Genomic DNA, 21,952 nt, shown 5'->3' with positions numbered 1-21,952 from the left:
TCATTGCCATCTTCCCAACACAAAAAGTACTGCACTTCCTTATTTAGTCCATGATTTAGTCATGAATAACAGTGGGGCTGAGCCCCACCAGAGGTCAGAGAGTGAGGATGGGGGGAGAACAACCAAGATGAAGACTGGACTGATCCTGAAGACCACCATCATTGGGTTATTGACTCCTCCCTCATTATCACTTTTTGTTTAAGGTTCCAAAGTTTGAGGATGTTATCACATTATTATCAACATGTAAAAGTCTGTGCTCTAATCAAATCATCAGATATAAAATGTCCAGCTGGTAGGAAATGGGTGAAGTAGAGGTAAGGCCTATGTAATGTACAACTTATTATATAGGATACAACAGTTAGGATTTTTTAGTATCAGAACTATGTAATTATTATTATTATACAGGATTTATATATCACCAACAGTGCTTTACAACATGAGGGCAGACAGTACAGTTACAATACAAATCAATACAGGAGGGATCAGAGGGCCAGAGATCAGCTTACAATCTAGAAGGGAAGGTCAAGTGGAAACAAAAGATAATAACTGTGGGGGATGAGCTGATGGAGAAAATGAAAATACAGTTGTTAGGTGTGGGTAGGGTAGGCTTCTCTGAAGAGAAGGGTTTTCAGGGATCGTCTAAAAGCTAATAAAGTAGGAGATAAGTGGACAGATTGGGGTAGGGCATTCCATAGGATTGGAGAGGCTTTGGAAAAGTCCTGGAGGCGAGCATGGGAGGAGGTGACGAGGGAGCTAGAGAGTGGGAGGTCTTGAGAGGAATGAAGAGACCAAGTAGGTTGGTATTTAGAGACTAGGCTAGTGATGTAACTGGGGGCGAAATTGTAACCCTGGGTGAATTGTTCTGTCAGCAATCTTGCCATACCTGGGCATGGGGCAGAAGACCCAAAACACATACCCCAGGTGCCTAGGTCTAGTAACGTCTATGATGAAAATGAACATTTATGCTGCCAGCTGAACCCCAGAATCTCCATAAATCTAATCTAGATACATAAATTGTGTCTGCAGTACAGAGAAGGAAGATTACCCGAGAGAAATACAGGACAGGGAACACAGCTCAGGAAAGTTACCAGGGTATTACAGGCTATCACCCAGTCCTTGCCCTACTCTGGACCAATCAGTGAGCAGTATGGGTGGAGGAATGTATTTATTGTTAATGACCCACCTGTGCTGATCTCTGTGGGAGTGTCCTCCTCTATAAATGTCCCCGTTATTCCATCCTCCTCCATAGACTGCTGATCATCCCTCACATACCTCTCTTCTTCTTCTGCTTTAACCTCAAATTCTATATCGATTGGATATCCACTCTAAATCAAAAAAATGAGAGTGAATATCATCTGTAATATATAAGCTTTATTATTGTGACATCACATAAAAAATCTGCACACTGTCTCCATGAGTCTGTGTTTCATAAACTTCGTCCCACCAACCTTGAGGTAACAGTGAGGGATGGTGTGACCTTCCTGTGTGGAATCCCGGGAATACAGAGGACGGGGACATCTCTCTGGTGGGTTCCTGGTATTAGGTGGCTCCATCATATCCTCTCATCCTTCTGATAACTCCTCCATCACTCCATACTCCTCATCCTCCTCTTTAACATCAATAATATCATCCCCGAGGTTTCCACTCTGAATATATAATAAAACATTCATTGTAACAAACATGCTGTTTATAAATCAGAACTACCAATAATTGTCAATCATCTACCTGATGATGGTGAGGGATGGTGTGATCTTCCTGTGTGGAATCCCAGGAATACAGAGGACGGGGACATCTCTCTGGTGGGTTTCTGTAGCTGGATGACTCCACCATGGTGTCCTGATACAGATCTTTGTGTTCTTTTAGAGACTCCGACTCCTCCATCACCCTATCCTCATCTTTTATCTCTTCTTTAATTTCAACTTTAGAATCTCTCAGGTTTCCACTCTGAATATAAAATACAAATGTCATCAATGCAGATGATGTACAGATCCTAATGATACTATCAGTTATCATTCCTCATTTACCTGATGATGGTGAGGGATGGTGTGACCATCCTGTGTGGAATCCCGGCAATACAGAGGATGGGGACATCTCTCTGGTGGGTTCCCATTACTGGATCCATCTGTAGGAAACACACACACTGACTGAATACACTGTTTCTATGTGATTATCAGATGATCGGGAATCTAGGTGGACCCTCCGTACTGTTCTTTCCTTTACAATAAAGTCTCCTCTTACCCGGTGATGTGAGGGGCGGCTGATTGTCCATCATGACGTCCTTGTAGAGATCCTTGTATCCTTCTAAATACTCCCACTCCTCCATGGAGAAATAGACAGTGACATCCTGACACCTTATAAAAGTGTGTATAAGGGCGCTCTGAGTAACAGACCAAGCAGATTTCAGTCTATGTAGAAGTAGAAGAGGGTCTTCATGCACTTCTGGCAGCACTTGAAGAGAGAAGCAAACTCTGGAAGTAAAAAAAAGGCGCCTCTAAGTGCAGAAGTAAAACTTTATATTTCCCAAAAGGGTTAAAAACACTTACAAAAGTGTGGATGGAAAGGAGCATATCATATTAGTAACATGGCAGGTGGTCTGGCATTCTGGTAGTCCTAAGGAGTTTCAGGGATATCCGGAGGTGTGATTCTATGGCAGCATATTCTGAAATTGGCCGACAGATGGAAGACAAAACTCTCCTGGATACTGGGAAGACAGCTAGGCTGTCTGAGACAGCATGAAAGCTGAATCCAGGAAGTGATGTCAATGGGAAGGGACCAGCAACCTTGACGCCTGACCCACAGGCACGCTCATGCAGCGTGCAGCAAGAGCACCTGCGCGAACCGCCATACAACGACAGCGATTCGCGCAGGAGAGCCAACCTGTCGCTGTATAACTGCGGCGGCTGGTCGGCAACCGGTTAAAGCCCCGCTTCAGACTGAGGTATAATTTACCCACACAGGACCCCCACACTATGCAGGTTAAAAGCTTGTTGCAGGCATTCTGATGTTAATATATGCAATGCAAGACTAACAGTGCCACTTTGCTAATGAGGATGCCATGGGTCCGCCCACATCCTAAGAGCATCAGAAAAAAAAGCCAGATGGAGGGACATTGGTAGGAGGAGCCCCCATGCAAAACCAAGTCATTGTTCTTGGGTGTGTCCTACCTCTACGAAACTGAAGAGTGAACTTTGACCTTTACCATACAGAAATCTGTCAGGAATCTGTGAAAGTAAGCTCTCATGTGATCAGGTGATGTGCGGAGGAATGAAGTGTAAACAGACAATTTTCTCCAGAGCTCCCAATGGTGGGGATGGATTTACAGTACCTGCTCTTCAAGTGCTTCCAGTCTACTACAGTCATCTCCTGGTGATCAGCTTTTCTGACTACAGCTACATCTGGCAAACCATGCTTCTTTGGGCATTGCACTCACTGTACCATCTCCAGGGGTGTGTTGCACTTACCCGCAAGGGGAGCCCTCTCAGCACCTCGGCCTCCAACCGGTATGTGAAAGTATAATCTAGCCATGTCCGAGGCCGACGGAGGTGCTTCCCCAATGGAGGCTTTGTGCCAGCAGGGCACAGCATTGAATGGGCCTTCCTCTGCAAGCTCAGCTACTACTGCTTCTGCCCAAGATCGTACTACCTCTACTTATACTGTGCTAGTTCTTCCTCCTGAGCCACGAGTGCACGCCCCTGAATGATTCACAGGAGACTGGAAAAAGTTTAGAGCTTTAAAAAATCCAATTGTCATTGGGACAGCAAGTGAGGTGAAATCTTCTGAATAGGGGCACAGACAGCATACAAATGTTACAGGGGTGATGATAACCCTTCCCCATGTTTTCCAAAAAGCTTAAAAATAGATTTTTTGGCTGGAGCTACACTTACAAAATGTACCTGTTCCAAATTACAAACAGATTCAACTTAAGAACAAACCTACAGTCCCTGTCTTGTTTGGACCGCCTGTATACTGCTGTTCAGAGTATATAGGGCTTGGGAGCCCCACGCCTTTCCTTTTTTTAATTTGGGTGTGGGGTTCCCCTTAATATCCATACAAGGCACAAAGGGCCTGGTAATGGGCTGGGAGGTTACCCATGCCGCTTTTCTCAATAATTTTCATCCATATTGCCAGGACCCGACATTACATTACAGCTGCAAGCAGTTTTAAATGACTTTTATTCCTTTAGAAATGTCATTTTGTGCAGGGACTGTTCTAAACATGGGAAATGTGCCACTTTACAGGCATACTATAGACACCCCCCCAGGTACGATATTTAAAGGAGTATTTCACTTTTATTTTTTCACTTTAAGCATCATTAAAATCACTGCTCCCGAAAAAACGTCCGTTTTGAAAACTTTTTTTTGCATTGATACATGTCCCCTGGGGCAGGACCTGGGTCCCCAAACCCTTTTTAGGACAATAACTTGCATATTAGCCTTTAAAATTCGCACTTTTGATTTCTCACATTTGAGTCCCATAGACTTTAACAGTGTTCGAAAGTTTGCACAAACTTTCGGTCTGTTCGCATATTCTGGATGTGAACCGGGTGGGTGTTCGGCTAATCCCTACTCTTCAAATTCTTTGGAGAGGCAAAGACTGTTACATGTGTAAAGAGGCAAAAAGCATATCAGGTGGCACATGTTCCACTTTGTGTGATTGTGGATTTTGGTGACTCACCATCATAGATATGTCTCTCCATTCATGAGCCTGAAATACACAGTTTTTTCGTCTTGGCAGAATAGTTGTGATCTACAATAGACAAAAGAACACCTGGCAATGTGCCTGTGCAAAGCCGAGAACATCATGTCCTCACAAAAATATTTCAAAATGGCATATATTTCAAACAAAGAGAGATGTCTTCAGAACAAAGGTCCCAGGCTCCCCATCGTTGATGTATAGGGGGTTCAGGCCTCATGGACAATACCAATGCAGAGCGAAGTGTGCGCTACATATTTAACCACCTCAGAAGCCATATTCCTGTCCTAAGTGCAGGAAATGTTTTTCACACATGTCCGCTCTTTCCAGACATCAGAGATCTCACACAGGGGAGAAGCCGTATTCCTGTCCTGAGTGCAGGAAATGTTTTTCACAGAAGTCCAATCTTTACAAACATCAGAGATCTCTCACAGGGGAGAAGCCCCTTTCTTGTCCTGAGTGCGGAAAATGTTTTTCACAAGTCTGATCTTTCCAGACATCAGAGATCTCACACGTGGGAGAAGCCACTTTCCTGTCCTGAGTGAGGGAATTGTTCCTCACTGAAGTCCTGTCTTCCTGTACATCAGGGATCCCACACAACCCTTGAGGTGTATTAATGCCTTGAGTGTGGGAAATGTCTTCTATATGAATGTTGCTGGACATCACAGCTCTCTTGTGGGGAAGAAGCACACCCTGATATACACCTTGGATATACTCCATGGCTGACCTGCATCATGTAAAAAACAGCTCATAAGGAGATCAGAGATAACCAAAGACATGGATGAAGTGTTGTACTGTGTTGGCCATTGATAGCAGTAGAATAATAGAAATGGAGTCATTACCTTTCATTGGCTGAGTTCATTTTTTGGTGTAAGATTTCACAAACGCTTACATGTCTATTTTTTTGAAAAAATAGTTGAACAAATGTCTCCAACATTATGATCATTGCTATATCTAGTGGCCATAATGAGGTATTGTGCTTTTTTTACTGATTGAGGCAAAATGTCTTATTATGGTCACTAGATGGAGCTGATGATCAAAGGAAATCACTGAGTTAAATTACGACCAGAATTTGTAATGACTGGATAAATGTTTGTCACATTTGTCCAACAAATTTTCTTTAGATAGACCTCTTAGTTTCCTTTGTCAGGAATGGTTTCATACAAATACCTGAGATCATACTCATACACTAATAATATTGTTGGTTTAAATAATTTATATTCTGCAATGTCTACTCTGCTTCCACTCATACGCTGACGACACCCAACTCTACTTTCGCATCACCGGACAAAAAAACCATCATCAACAATTAGAAGAATGTCTCACGTTAATAGATGACTGGATGACCATCAGCTCCCTCAAACTTAACGGCGCAAAAACAGAACTTCTTCTTCTACATGCCAACAAAAATTCCAAAATTAAGACCCCGTGGACACCTCCCACCATCTTAGGACAGACCATCGCTCCAAGCATCAAAGCCAAGAGTCTCGGAGTCATCTTTGACTCAGGAATGACAATGGATGCACAAATAGGATCAGTGGTGAGCGGTTCCCACCATCTCCTCCGCCTCCTATGCAGACTCATCCCCTTCATCCCAGAAGAAGATAAAGCAGCAGTTGTGGGAACAATCATCAATTCCCGACTCGATTACGCAAATTCGCTCTACTTAGGACTACCCCAATATCAGCTTGCGCGCTTACAACTCATTCAAAACACGGCGGCAAGACTGTTAACAGGAAAAAAACCCTGGGAATCTATTTCACCATCCCTAAAGTCCCTACACTGGCTAACCGTAAAGAATCGGATCAAATTCAAGACCCTCTGCCTCACCCACAAATGCATACAAGGAAACGCTCCGCTATACCTTCAGGAGAAAATAAAACACTACACACCCAATCGCAGCCTTCGATCAGCTAACCAAAATCTCCTCATCGTGCCTAAATATCGCTACAAGGCAAAGGGAGAACGAAGATTCGCAGTCCAAGGACCCCGACTATGGAACGCTCTTCCGACCCACATCGGCATGGAAGAAAACCATCAGGCCTTCAGGAAAAAACTAAAGACCTTCCTTTTCTAAGAGCTGGTAACAGAGAACGCATTCTAGCGCCTTGAGGCGATTCAGTTCGCATTTGCAGCGCTCTACAAATCCTTCATTCATTCATTCATTCTAACTGGTTCCCGCCCAGCCTAAAGTACAATGATGGTGGGGCTGCTATTGTTCTGGGAGGACCTCATATGACATCCTCCCATTCTTGCCGCACATGTGTGCTGACGGGGGCGAGTAGCGAGGCTATCAGTGGTGCACTGTGTCCCTTGGACACTACACATCACCGTTTGTGGTAAAGATCTTTGTGTTATCTCTTCATCCCTCCACCCGCTACATTGTAATCACCCCAAGACATCAACCATGTGTACAGCTGGAGATCATCTTTCCAGAATCATTCCAGTGATGGAACGCACACAATCAAATTAGTATGAAACGTGTACTGGTGGTCCAATCCGAATGCTCCAGGCCCCAGCAGTGCACACCCCCAGATTAATATGACACATGCACTGGTGGTCCAATCAGAACACTCCAGGCCCCAGCAGTACACACCCCCAGATTAATATGACACGTGTACTGGTGGTCCAATCAGAACACTCCAGGCCCCAGCAGTACACACCCCCCAGATTAATATGACACGTGTACTGGTGGTCCAATCAGAACACTCCAGGCCCCAGCAGTACACCCCCCAGATTAATATGACACGTCTACTGGTGGTCCAATCAGAATGCTCCAGGTCCTAGCAGTACACACCCCCAGATTACTAGCCGGATTGTCTATATTACCTCCTGTATGTACAAAACGACCCCAAACCCCTCCCCCTCCTCACCATCCAATAGAAATTGGAGGAATTGTTTCTTCTTCCTGAAATTCAGATCTAGAGAGGAATAGAAAAGATCTAACTAATCATTTTGCAGGGGGCACATTTGCAACTAGTCTGTTTCTGAAGTAAGAATTTTGCCCTGTTAACCAGCCAACCTTTATTACCTCTTGATTGCTAATTGAAATCCACCCACCACCCACCCGTATCAGTATAAATATAAGCTTCTTTTGGGAGAAGCATTTGCAGGGGACACATTTGCAACTGGGGCCCTTTCTCAAAGTGGGGCTATTTCTATAAGTGGGAGCACTTCTGACTCTGCACTCATCATTATCTGATTGTCTCATCTGTAAATCTCTTCTCTCTTTCTACAGGTATGTGCTAACTGAACCATCTCCACACAAAAACTGAAACACTGCTATCTGCTTTACTTATGTGTCTTTAATAATTGCTGGTATGTGCTAACTGAACCATCTCCACCCCAAAACTGAAACACTGCTATCTGCTTTACTTATGTGTCTTTAATAATTGCTGGTATGTGCTAACTGAACCATCTCCACCCAAAAACGGAAACACTGCTATCTGCTTAGCTTTTTACACTGCTATCTGCTTTGCTTATGTTGCTTTAATAATTGCTGGTATGTTATTTTTGCTTAACCGTCTGTAGACCTGTCCACATTACAATGCTTTATTATCTCCCTTGTCTAACCCAGAATTATGGCCCGTTAACTTTAGTGCCCTCTTGCTAGTCTGTTTCTGAAGTAAGAATTTTGCCCTGTTAACCAGCCAACCTTTATTACCTCTTGATTGCTAATTGAAATCCACCCACCACCCACCCCTATCAGTATAAATATAAGCTTCTTTTGGGGGAAGCATTTGCAGGGGGCACATTTGCAACTGGAGCCCTTTCTCAAAGTGGGGCTATTTCTATAAGTGGGAGCACTTCTGACTCTGCACTCATCATTATCTGATTGTCTCATCTGTAAATCTCTTCTCTCTTTCTACAGGTATGTGCTAACTGAACCATCTCCACACAAAAACTGAAACACTGCTATCTGCTTTACTTATGTGTCTTTAATAATTGCTGGTATGTGCTAACTGAACCATCTCCACCCCAAAACTGAAACACTGCTATCTGCTTTACTTATGTGTCTTTAATAATTGCTGGTATGTGCTAACTGAACCATCTCCACCCAAAAACGGAAACACTGCTATCTGCTTAGCTTTTTACACTGCTATCTGCTTTGCTTATGTTGCTTTAATAATTGCTGGTATGTTATTTTTGCTTAACCGTCTGTAGACCTGTCCACATTACAATGCTTTATTATCTCCCTTGTCTAACCCAGAATTATGGCCCGTTAACTTTAGTGCCCTCTTGCTAGTCTGTTTCTGAAGTAAGAATTTTGCCCTGTTAACCAGCCAACCTTTATTACCTCTTGATTGCTAATTGAAATCCACCCACCACCCACCCCTATCAGTATAAATATAAGCTTCTTTTGGGGGAAGCATTTCAGGGGGCACATTTGCAACTGGGGCCCTTTCTCAAAGTGGGGCTATTTCTATAAGTGGGAGCACTTCTGACTCTGCACTCATCATTATCTGACTTCAGCGAATGCACAAAACGAAGGGACACAAGAAAATACTTTGAAAAACACCACACAGACATCAGGTGACCTTGTTTACCCTTTCAGCCCTTTCTCCTTGTAACATGCACTCTCTACCACTCTTTTTTTTTTTTTTGTAGTTTTCTGGTACAATGTTTTTTATTAAAATATAAGAAAGAGAAAATCCCAGATAACGAGTTCCCACGCAGGGGATATGTACAGAAACATAGGAAAAAGGTTTACATGAAAGCACATAACGAACATTTTTTGAGTGCATTTTTACCACTCTTTTTGACAGCTCTGTCCTCTATCCATAAATCTCTCCTTCACCCCCCCCACAGCATTACTGCACCCACCAACACCTGCTAATTCTAAATCCACACACACTAAAAATCTCCAAGACCCTGGGCCATGTCCCTTCATATAAATCCCACTCCCATATTACCTCCCTCACCCTCCTGCTTCTCCTAACCTCTGAAGATATATCCCCAAACCCCGGGCCTCCATCATTTAACTGTACCCCATGCACCCATCACCCTGCACCCTCTGGTAGCAATCAATGCAATAAACACAATTTAGTTCCCATTTCTATTCTTCCCAAGACCAGACTCCCTTTCTCTTGTGCCCTTTGGAACTCCCGCTCTGTCTGCAACAAACTCACCTCTCTCCATGACCTCTTTATCGCCAACCCCTTTAACCTACTCGCCATTACCAAAACCTGGCTCCACAAATCTGACACTGTGTCTTCTGCTGCCCTATCCCATGGTGGTCTTCTCTGGACTCACTCCCCCAGATCCATGGGACAAAAGGGAGGAGGTGTCAGAATCCTTCTAGCCCCACATAGCACCTTTTAGGTACTTCACCCACCTCCCTCTCTGTCACTCTCCTCTTTTGAAGCACACTGCATTCGTCTTTTCACTCCAGTTTCTTTAAGGATAGCTGTGACCTACATGGCAGCCTGGACCAGTATCAACTTTTCTTGATGACTTCTCTGCCTGGCTACCCTACTTTCTTTCTTCTGAAATCCCCACAATCATTCTCAGGGACTTCAACATCCCTATTAATACTAACACTCCTGCCACTTCCAAACTTCTTAGCCTAACATCCTCCTTTGACCTGAAGCAGTAGATACACGCTCCTACTCACTCCGAAGGCAATACCCTTGACCTCGTTTTCTCTCACCTTCGTCCTCCACCGCCTCCAACTCACTCACTGCCCAAGAGATCGCCAATCACTTCAAACAGAAGATTGATACAATTCGCGAGGAGATCTCTACTGTTCCGATACCCTCGACGCTTTACACTTCATTCCCACAGGTACAATCATTACTTCCCTCCTTTAACCCCACCACTATAGAGGAGGTTGCTAAACTACTTGGTAATGTCCACCTTACCACCTGCCCTCTGGATCCTGTTTCCTCAGAAATGCTACGTTCACCCTCTGGCTCTATGCTACACTCTCTAATCCACTTCTTCAACCTCTTCCTCTCTTCTGGCATCTTCCCCAACACTCTAAAACATACACTTGTCAGACCCATACTTAAAAAGCCCTCACTGGACCCATCCAATCTTAACACCCTACATCCCATCTCCTTGCTCCCCTTCTTATCCAAACTCCTTGAACGTCTGGTCTACAACCGACTGAGCGTCCACCTCGCTGATAATAGCCTTCTTGATCCCCTTTAGTCTGGATTTTGTCCTCAACATTCCACAGAAACTGCTCTCCTAAAACTAACAAACGATCTACTACCGGCCAAAACCAATTGACACTATTCTGTAATCCTACTCCTGGACCTCTCTGCTGCCTTTGATATGGTTGACCACCCCCTCCCCCTCAAAAAACTCCATGCTTTTGGTCTCCGTGACTGTACTCTTCGTTGATTCTCTTCCTACTTATCCAATCGCATCTTTAGCATTTCTTACAACTCTACTTCCTCCTCTCCTCTTCCTTTCTTGGTTGGGGTCCCCCAAGGTTCTGTTCTTGGACCTCTCCTATTTTCAATCTACACCTCCTCCCTGGGTCAGATGATAGCCTACCATGGCTTCCAATACCACCTCTACGCTGATGACACCAAAATCTATTTCTCTACCCTTCAGCTCACTCCCTCTGTCTCCTCACGTATCACTAATTTACTTTTAGATATATCATTCCGGATTTAACACCACTTCCTCAAACTCAATCTATCCAAAACCGAACTTATAATTTTTTCCTCCCCCATATGCTCCTTCCCCTGATATCTCTGTCAAAATCAATGGCACAACTAAAAGCCCATCCCCACATGCCAAGGTTCTAGGTGTAGTCCTGGACTCTGAACTCTCCTTTAAGCACCACGTCCAATCACTGTCCAAATCCTTCCGCCTCAACCTCTGCAACATCTCCAAAATACGCCCCTTTCTAACCAATGACACAACAAAGCTCTTAATTCACTCGCTGGTCATCTCTTGCCTCGACTACTGCAACTCCCTTCTCATTGGCTTACCTCTAGTCTATCACCTCTTCAATCCATCATGAATGCTGCTGCCAGACTCATCCACCTTACCATCGCTCTGTTACTGCTACCCCTCTCTGTCAATCCCTCCATTGGCTTCCGCTCGGCCAAAGAATTACATTCAAAATACTAACAACTACGTACAAAGCCATCCACAATTTAGCCCCCAGCTACATCACTAGCCTAGTCTCTAAATACCAACCTACCCGTTCTCTTCATTCATCTCAAGACCGTCTGCTCTGTAGCTCCCTCGTCACCTCCTCCCATGCTCGCCTCCAGGACTTTTCCAAAGCCTCTCCAATCCTATGGAATGCCTTACCCCAATTTGTCTACTTATCTCCTACTTTGTTAGCTTTTAGACGATCCCTGAAAACCCTTCTCTTCAGAGACGCCTACCCTACCCACACCTAACAAATGTTTTTTCATTTTCTCCATCAGCTCATCCCCCACAGTTATTACCTTTTGTTTCCACTTGACCCTCCCTTCTAGATTGTAAGCTCTAATGAGCAGGGCCTGTATTGATTTGTATTGTAAGTGTACTGTCTGCCCTCATGCTGTAAAGCGCTGCGCAAACTGTTGGCACTATATGAATCCTGTATAATTATAATAATAATTATAATCTAACAAACACCACAAAGTCTTTTTTTAGAGATTTATTACATCACATCAAAACTATTTTACACATATTTTTTCCATGGAATAGGAAGAGATTTTTATATCAATAATCCATCAAATCTCCGTTTTTATTGAACTTTATTACCAGCAATAATCAATCGGGAATCCATGCCAGCAATCATAAGATCAATAGGAATTTTTCCAACATCCAGTAATCACGGTTTGATCCTCCAACATAACCAGTGCACAGAATTATAAATCTATCACATGAAATGGATCTTATTGATTGGTTGATGTCATTTATTGATCTATTGATTCCCTTATATGATAGAATAGATTGATTTCTCCATGTATTGATCATCCTCTCCATATATCTCTTCACCTTGTCTAACATAATAAAATCCTAAATGCTATAAATCTCAGTCATGTCCATAAATTGTATCTGACTTGGCTCTTTATAATGCGATATACTGGACTTTTACTTCATTCCCTATTTTTATATCATCTTCTTACACCTGTCCTGATGAAGTGACACTTTGAAGCCATGAAATGCGTTGATGACGTATTTTACAGTTCTTGTCCAATAATCACCGACCTTCTGAAGAAAACATTTCAGAGTTTCCTCCTTTACTATGGGGGCCTCTGCTGACCTCATCCTGATTTTTTCTTTGGGTAAAAGTTCTCCACCGGGATCCAAATACTGCTTAGTATATGACCATCCGGAATTCCCTGATGACCATGGAGTGTAACCACCTATTGACTTCAGTGAGGAGACAGACATATTCTCCACAAGTCCTTAGATAGGTTGTCTGATCCCTGAATGGGTTCCCCACAACCTCACAGATGTGAGTCCATGCCCTGTACTTCTATCGATCTTCTAGAACAATCTCACGCCTTCTGGTATTATCACTACACTTAGTCCCATCTCTCCCATCGTCTTTTAGCCTCTTTTTCCATCTCCTGATGGTTTGAAGAGTTTCTATATATTGCTCTCATGACAGGTCTACTTTGATTGTATACAGAGGGGAGGGGGGAGGAGCACGCAGACTCCTCCCAGTGTTGGTTTATGAGGGGGAACTATAGAGTAGTCTGACCGTCCAATCACAATATCCCCTGAGGAGCCCCCACTGTGTGCAGGTACCTCCCAGATATGAGACTGTCCTCCAATCTGGTAATTTCCTGATAGATCAGATGACAAAGTCGTGTCTATGAGGATCTCTGTCATGTCATCTCTTTGGGTCCCTTATTGTACTATAACCCATCCCCCCCCTGGGTGTGATTTGTAGGAAGATTCTGTACAGAGGCTCCTATTCATTCACAAAACTGAAGCACAGCAAACACTCTTTACTATGCTTTAGTGATGAATGAACACAGGACTGATCGGTACTGATCCCTTACTGTGTTCATTCATGAAAAGGCTCGTAAACATGACATGTCAACCCCCCCACTCTCCATCCTGAAAAACGCACTGATCTCCTTCCCCAGCCAATGGATGGGGAGAAAAGGAAGCTGGCCAGCAGAATTAAATAGAGGGGGTCTGGAGCATTGGAAGGAGGTCCTAGCACAGGGGGGAGTTTCAGTGGCAGGGATGTAATTGGACATTTTGATCTCCCTGTGGCAGCTGAAGCCAGTGAGAGGGGAGAGGAGAAGAAGCCAGAAGCAGGGGAGTCACAGGTGGATCAGTGCTGCGGGGGGGGGGGTTATGGTCACTGTGGTGAGATGTAAGAGGTGTGGGGGGCATTTTAGAGGACAGGGATAGGGAATGTGGGGTGGAGGGAAGCTCAGCAGACCATGTGCTTATAGCAGAAGGGAGAATGCAATGGATGTACATCATACTGACATGGCCAGCTAGAAGCAGTTCTGTAGGTCAGTATGATATACGTCCATGGCAGTGGAACGGTTAAAGCGTCACCCATGGGACATTTTTGAGTACCAAAGTTTTTATAATTTCACTGCCACACACAATTATAAGGCTGCACATGTTGGGTATCTATTTACTGTCCACAACTTCATCTTTTATATTTTACCAAACAATTGGTAAAATATTATATCTGTGTGCTCTAAAATTACATTTAGTGTTTTTTTTACTGATTGGGCTAATATCATGTGACATAAAAAAATTGTAACTACCACCATTTTATTCCCCAGGGCCTCTGCTTTCAGAAAATATATGTTTGGGGGTTTTATCTAATCTTCAGGCCCAAAATCTGCATTTTACCATGTGTGCAAAAATAATGCAAAACCAGGTCCGGCAGTGAAAGGGTTAATGTGAGCTAGATGGGATCACTCTGCTGTGGTCACACTCTAAACATTAGAGCTCCCCCTAGCTGCAGCCTGGTAATAACATTGCTAGGAGGTCTATTCACTTATTATATACATACTTCCCATCATTATATAAATGTCTCCTGACATTTAGGGGTCTAGTCATAAATAATTTACATAGCAATTCCCCCCAGTGAAAGTTCATGTACATTCCTAATGTGTGAATAGGATGGGGGGGAGTTAGTATGCTCTTTGCTGAGCTGTTTGAATGGTTTCCATCGATTTAAAATGTAAAATACCACCACTGGCTATTAGATGGTTGTAAAAAAATTTGTTCCATCGAAAGGCCAAATGAAATGTTGGTTTAATTAAAGAGCATGTCAACCCGACATTAGTATTCCTGAACGGTGGTTGCTGTCCCATGTACAGGTATGAAGAAGTCTCTCGTTTTCTTTGTATTGCTTCCATTGTGTGAAATCTCTGGTGATCCCGCCAGTCCTTCTGCTTTCCTATTAAAAACTGACCACACTAGGCATGAGAGCAAAGTGTGGTCAGTTCTCTAGCTGTGCTGGAAAACTCAGTGTGCTCTCTCCTAAAATGATCAAACTTGTCCTGGCACAGCCATTCACTGGGAAGACCAATGTACTGCTGTTTCTCCTCCCCCAGCTTTTATGCAGCTGAGAACAGAGGGAATGTGAGCACCTACATAATAGGTATTTATAATGTTTATTTTATACCTATAAACAAATTTTTGCATTTCATTTATATTTTAAACGGAATGGGTTGTTTTATAAGGTGACGGGTTTACATACACTTTAACTTATATCCTTCAGTGTGTACTGTACTCATTAGTGTATGAGTATGATCTCAGGTATTAGTATGAAGTCATGTCTGACCGAGGAAACTAAGAGGTCTACTTATAGAAAATTCATTGGACAAATGTGACAAAAATTCATCCAACCAATTCTGGCCATAATTTAACACATCGATTTCCTATGATCGTCAGCTCCATCTAGTGGCCATTACAGGGTATTTTTCCTGAAATACCTCAATCAGTAAAAATACGAGGGGAGTTCAAGTCAAATCGGGAATTTTGAGTTCATATAATAAAAGAACAAATTTCAAGGAGTGGATTTTCAACATCCTCCCCGGCTTCATTTCTACACGTAACCACTTACCACCCATATAACTTACTTGGCATGTGTGCATGCACCCCGCCGGCGACCCTCTCCCACTGTGATTATACACAGCGGGAGCTGATCTGCGGGTAATGTGGACTCGATGTCCGCCGCACCCGCTGATCATCCAGCACAGAGGCAGAACAGCGATCTGTAAACAAGGCAGATTGTCATTATGTCAGTAGAGAAGGCATAGATCCTGTGTTCCTGCAAAGCAGTGATATGGATCCATGTCTTCCCCTAGTACAAGCACCCCCCCCACAGTACACAAACACTGGCTAGGCACACATTTAACCCTTTGATCACCCCTGATGTTAACCCGTTCCCTGCCAGTGTCATTAGTACAGTGACAGTGCATATTTTAAGCACTGATCACTGTATTAGTGTCACTGGTCCCCTGTGCTTGAAGTCTTCTGCAGATATTTGCGGGTTTTACACCTTTGTTCACAAGAAACTTCATCACCACACGCTGTTCCACACACTAACACTATTATCTGCCACCTTGCATAACAGTCCCTAGACTGGCTGCGACTTGTGCGTCGCCTATCAGTAATATGATACACTTACCACTTACTACTACATGTAGTACCGCCCCACTAGCATCCCTTATGATACCTGTAAAATGAAAAGTCCCGGTTTGACTTGAATGCCCCTCATAGCACAATACTGTATTATGGCCACTAGATGGAGCCAAGGAAATAAGTTTATGAAATAAAATACATCCAATATTCATCATGGCTGGGCGAATGCTGGTCACATTCATTCAACTAAATAGACCTCTAAGTGTTTGTTAAAGTTTACACCACAAAATGTACTCAGCCAATGACAGGTAATGACTCCATTTTTATTTTTCTACTGCTATCAATGGCCAACACGGTACAACACTTCATCCATGTCTTTGGTGATCTCTGATCTCCTTATGTTTCTTACATGATGAAGATCAGCCATGGAGTATATCCGAGGTGTATATCACGGTGTGCTTCTTCCCTACATGAGAGCTGTGATGTTCAGCAACATTCATATAGAAGACATTTCCCGCACTCAAGGCACTAATACACCTCGAGGGTTGTGTGGGATCCCTGATACAAAGGAAGACAGGACTTCAGTGAGGAACATTTCCCTCACTCAGGACAGGAAAGTGGCTTCTCGCCCATGTGACATCTCTGATGTTTGTTAAGATGGGACTTCTGTGAAAAACATTTCCCGCACTCAGGACACGAATACGGCTTCTCCCCTGTGTGAGATCTCTGATGTCTGGAAAGACTGGACTTCTCTGAAAAACATTTCCCGCACTCAGGACAGGAATATGGCTTTTCCCCCGTGTGAGATCGTTGATGTATGACAAGGTCTGATTTTTGTATAAAGCATTTCCTGCACTCAGGACAGGAATATGGCTTCTCCCCCGTGTGAGATCTCTGATGTGTATAAAGATTGGACTTCACTGAAAAACATTTCCCGCACTCAGGACAGGAATACATCTTCTCCCCTGCGTGAGATCTCTGATGTGTGGAAAGATGGGACTTCTGTGAAAAACATTTACCGCACTCAGGACAGGAATACGGCTTCTCCCCTGTGTGAGATCTCTGATGTGTGGAAATATGGGAATTCTGTGAAAAACATTTACCGCACTCAGGACAGGAATATGGCTTCTCCCCCGTGTGAGATCTCTGATGTGTGTAAAGATGGGACTTCTCTGAAAAACATTTCCCACACTCAGGACACGAATACGGCTTCTCCCCTGTGTGAGATCTCTGATGTCTGGAAAGACTGGACTTCTCTGAAAAACATTTCCCGCACTCAGGACAGGAATAAGGCTTCTCCCCCGTGTGAGATCTCTGATGTGTGTAAAGATGGGATTTCTCTGAAAAACATTTACCGCACTCAGGACAGGAATACGGCTTCTCCCCTGTGTGAGATCTCTGATGTCTGGAAAGACTGGACTTCTCTGAAAAATATTTCCCGCACTCAGGACAGGAATATGGCTTTTCCCCCATTTGAGATCGCTGATGTATGACAAGGTCTGATTTTTGTATAAAGCATTTCCTGGACTCAGGACAGGAATACGGCTTCTCCCCCATGTGAGATCTCTGATGTGTATAAAGATTGGACTTCACTGAAAAATATTTCCCACATTCAGAACAGGAATACGGCTTCTCATCTGTGTGAGTTCTTTTATGCGTATCAAGATTGTATTTTGAACGGAAACACTTCCCACACTCAGTACAGGAAAAGCTTTTATCTGTTGGAAGGACGGCACCGCCCCTCACAGTCTGAGGTTCCTCAGGATAAGAGGAATACGATGGTCCATCTACACTGTGTGGTGCCGGATGGACATTTGAGGTAGTCGGGTTTTCTCCTGGACTATACTTTGTGATGTCCTCATCTTCTACTTCACAGTCTGGAGACAAAGTGAGACAATCCTCTGATGGTTTCCTCATCTCCCGTCCATGTACTAAAAGAGAAATAAAAAGATTATTACTAGACATGAGCAGATTGGTTCCCCTAAACCAGGGCTCCACCCACATCAGGCAGCTTTGTCTCTGCGGATATTACAATTCCACCCTCAAGGTAACTAGTAAATGGGTCCTCTGAATCTCCTACCAGTTCATTTCTTTATTCATGGACCTTAGTCAGAGAGTGAGAAAACAACGAGAACTGTCTTTTATAGGATTGACTGCGATGAGGGAATAATAGGACGAGTGTCCCCACCCCCTCTATCACTCATTCCCATCTTCCCAACACAAGAAGTCCTGCACTTCCTTATTTAATCCATGATTTAGTCATGAATAACAGCGGGGCTGAGCCCCACCAGAGGTCAGAGAGTGAGGATGGGGGGAGAACAACCAAGATGAAGACTGGACTGTCCTAAAGACCACCGTCATTGGGTTATTGACTCCTCCCTCATTATCACTTTCTGTTTAAGGTTCCAAAGTTTGAGGATGTTATCACATTATTATCAACATGTAAAAGTCTGTTCTCCAATCAAATCATCAGATATAAAATGTCCAGCTGGTAAGAAATGGGTGTAACAAAAGAGAATACATATTATGTTTATATATAGCAGTGGGTAGAGGGGAGAGAGCAGAAGTCAGGACTATGTAATGTACAAATTATTATATGAGATACATCAGATAGGATGTTATAGTATCAGAATTATGTAATGCACAACATAGAGTATATAGTGCAGGGGTCAGGACTCATAATATTGGTATTCAGTAATCAGTGGTAGATTCTTTTTTTACATGAGACAAGTTGCAGAGGTCCCACACCGCAGCCTCCTATCTCCTGAGACTGCACAGACATATCCCTCTGCCCGGCACAGCCAGCAAACAACAGAGTAAGTAACCCTGGGAGAATTGTTCTGTCAGACATCTTGCCATTCTAGGGTATGGGGCAGAAGACCCAAAACACATGCCCCAGTTGACTAGGTTTAATAACGTCTATGGTAAAACTGAACTCCAGAATCTCCATAAATCCAGTCTAGATACATAAATTGTGTCTGCAGCACAGATAAGGAAGATTATCAGAGAGAAATACAGGAATACAGGATGGGGAACACAGCTCAGGAAAGTGACCAGGGGATTACATGCTGATATTACCCAGTTCTTGCCCTACTCTGGACCAATCAGTGAGCAGTATGGGTGGAGGAATGTATTTAGTGTTAATGACCCACCTGTGCTGATCTCTGTAGGAGTGTCCTCCTCTATAAATGTCCCCGTTATTCCATCCTCCTCCATAGACTGCTGATCATCTCTCACATACCTCTCTTCTTCTTCTGCTTTAACCTCAACTTCTATATCAATTGGATCTCCACTCTAAATCAAGAAAATGAAAGTGAATATCAAGAAAATGAGAGAGAATATCATCTGTAAGATATAAGCTTTAATATAGTGATATCACATATAAACTTCACACATTGTCTCTATAAGTATGTTTTATAACCTCTGTCCCACCAACCTTGTAACAGTGAGGGATGGTGTGACCTTCCTGTGTGGAATCCCGGGAATACAGTGGGTGAGGACATCTCTCTGGTGGGTTCCTGGTATTGAGTGGCTCCATCATATCCTTGTGTCCTTCTGATAACTCCTCCATCACTCCATACGCCCCATCCTCCTCTTTTTTTTTTCTTTTTATGCACAATGTAACAATACAAAACACCTCGCCACACAGGGCGGAAATACACAGTCAACCCCCCCTCCCATTCCCTCCCCCTCCAGGCTCACCACCCTGCAGGCAAATCCACCATCCCACATATAGAACCCCCTCAGGGGTAGAAGATAACCAAAACCTTAGACATAAATGAATCCAATATGCAACCTCTTGAATAGTAAAACAGATGGGTACCCAGTTGCCTATCTATGATATTCAGGCCCAAATACAACCCTGGTATGTAGAGCAGATTCTGAATCATGGCACAACTACTGAATCATCACCTTCCCACCAGTCTCTCGTCGACTCAATACCTGGACCACCGTATGCAATAGAGGCAGAGCTCTCCATCCAGACCTTCCAGACCTTATCAAACGTTTTTAGGCAGCCCCTACTCAAATATGTGGCTTTATAGAACGGAGAAACCCTATTCACAAGTTCTTTCCAGTAAGACAACGATGGTGTCATTGGTTTTTTACAGTAGAGGATCAACACCTTACGAGCATAGAATAATAGTAGGCTTAGTAAGGTGTGCTGAGCTCTAGTTGGCGCCAACCCCTCCACTAAACCAAGCAAGCATGTTGACACTGTCATAGGCACTAGTAGAGCAAAGAACAATTGAATATTGTGACTCTGAAGGTGCTAAATCCTCCTTGTGGAATAAAACTGACAAAGAGATGTAAAATTAGTCTATAACAAAAATAGACATGATAGCAAAAATCTCCAAACAGCAATCAATCACAGTAAAACATCCCCTACATCAAGATAAGCTATTATCTCTATATTCATGCATAGATGCAGCCATGGACATCCATGGCATGCACCAACACTTATATGAGAAGGAGCTACACCCTACGCGTTTCGCTTGACAGCTTCTTCAGGGATTCTCTTAGAGGAGTGGTGATTGCACTGTAGTTGCTGTAAAAGAGGAAATATTTTCCATATTCATGACAATTTGAAACACATCACTTAAAAGGTATATTTATACATTGATTTTAAAACTTACATTGAAGCAAGAAAAAGTACTTGCTCCACGGAAACTACCTTACTAAAACTCACTAACGATTAACTGCTAAAACCAACAGCCAGTACTCCATACTCCTACTACTTGACCTCTCTGCGGCCTTTGATACTGTTGACCACCCGCTCCTTCTCAATAAACTACATTCCCTTGGCCTCCGAGATTCTGCTCTATCCTGGTTCTCTGGCTATTTATCACAGCGCTCCTTCAGTGTCACCTACAACTCTGTCTCCTCCTCTCCATTGCCCCCAAGGCTCGGTTCTTGGACCCCTTCTCTTCTCTATCTACACCACCTCCCTTGGTCACCTAATAACTGCCCACGGCTTCCAATACCACTTATACGCTGATGACACCCAAATCTATCTGTCTACTCCTCACCTCACTCCTTCAGTCTCCTCTCGCATTACTAACTTACTAACTGACATATCAGCATGGATGTCGCACCACTTCCTTAAACTAAATCTCTCTAAAACTGAGCTATTAATATTCCCCCCCGCCCGTGCCCCCCTCCATGACTTTTCCATCAAAATCAACAATGCAACCATCAGTCCCTCCCCTCACGCCAGGGTACTAGGTGTAATCCTAGACTCCGACTTGTCATTTCAGCCTCAAATCCAATCATTGTCAAAAGTTTGTAGAATTCACCTCCGTAACATCTCTAAAATTCGCCCTTTTTTAACAAATGAAACCACCAAGCTCCTCATTCACTCCCTTGTTATCTCTCGCCTTGACTATTGCAACTCCCTTCTCATTGGCCTACCGCTCCATAGGCTATCCCCTCTTCAGTCTATCATGAATGCTGCTGCCAGACTTATCCACCTTACCAACCGCTCAGTGTCTGCCAACCCTCTACTTCAATCCCTACACTGGCTCCCAATCACCCAGCGAATTAAATTCAAAATTCTAACCACAACATACAAAGCCATTCACAACTCTGCCCCAAGCTACATCACTAATCTTGTCTCCAAATATCACCCAAATCGTCCTCTCCGCTCTTCTCAAGACCTCCTGCTTTCAAGCTCTCTCATCTCCTCCTCCCATGCTCGTCTCCAGGATTTCTCCAGAGCCTCTCCCATCCT

General features: G+C 43.6%; 2 protein-coding genes across 2 annotated transcripts in view; one reads left to right on the top strand and one right to left on the bottom strand.

Moving 5' to 3' along the window:
• LOC141121791 (uncharacterized) overlaps window positions 1–21,952 on the top strand; it is a 428,955-nt gene that overhangs the window by 159,597 nt on the left and 247,406 nt on the right. The gene's annotated exons all lie outside the window — the stretch shown is intronic.
• The window catches only part of LOC141121808 (uncharacterized), a 79,539-nt gene that overhangs the window by 1,866 nt on the left and 55,721 nt on the right, over window positions 1–21,952 (bottom strand). The window contains exons 9-10 of the mRNA XM_073611528.1: window positions 16,847–17,935; window positions 13,148–13,150 (exon numbers count right to left, since the gene is read on the bottom strand). Of these exons, the coding sequence (XP_073467629.1) occupies window positions 13,148–13,150; window positions 16,847–17,935 (1,092 nt within the window). The remainder of the gene's footprint in view (window positions 1–13,147; window positions 13,151–16,846; window positions 17,936–21,952) is intronic.

Source organism: Aquarana catesbeiana, unplaced genomic scaffold, assembly GCF_042186555.1.
Source record: "Aquarana catesbeiana isolate 2022-GZ unplaced genomic scaffold, ASM4218655v1 unanchor232, whole genome shotgun sequence".
Classification (NCBI taxonomy): Eukaryota; Metazoa; Chordata; class Amphibia; order Anura; family Ranidae; genus Aquarana; species Aquarana catesbeiana.
The sequence above is the reverse complement of the archived record's forward strand: the minus strand, read 5'-3'. Positions and strand labels throughout refer to the sequence as shown.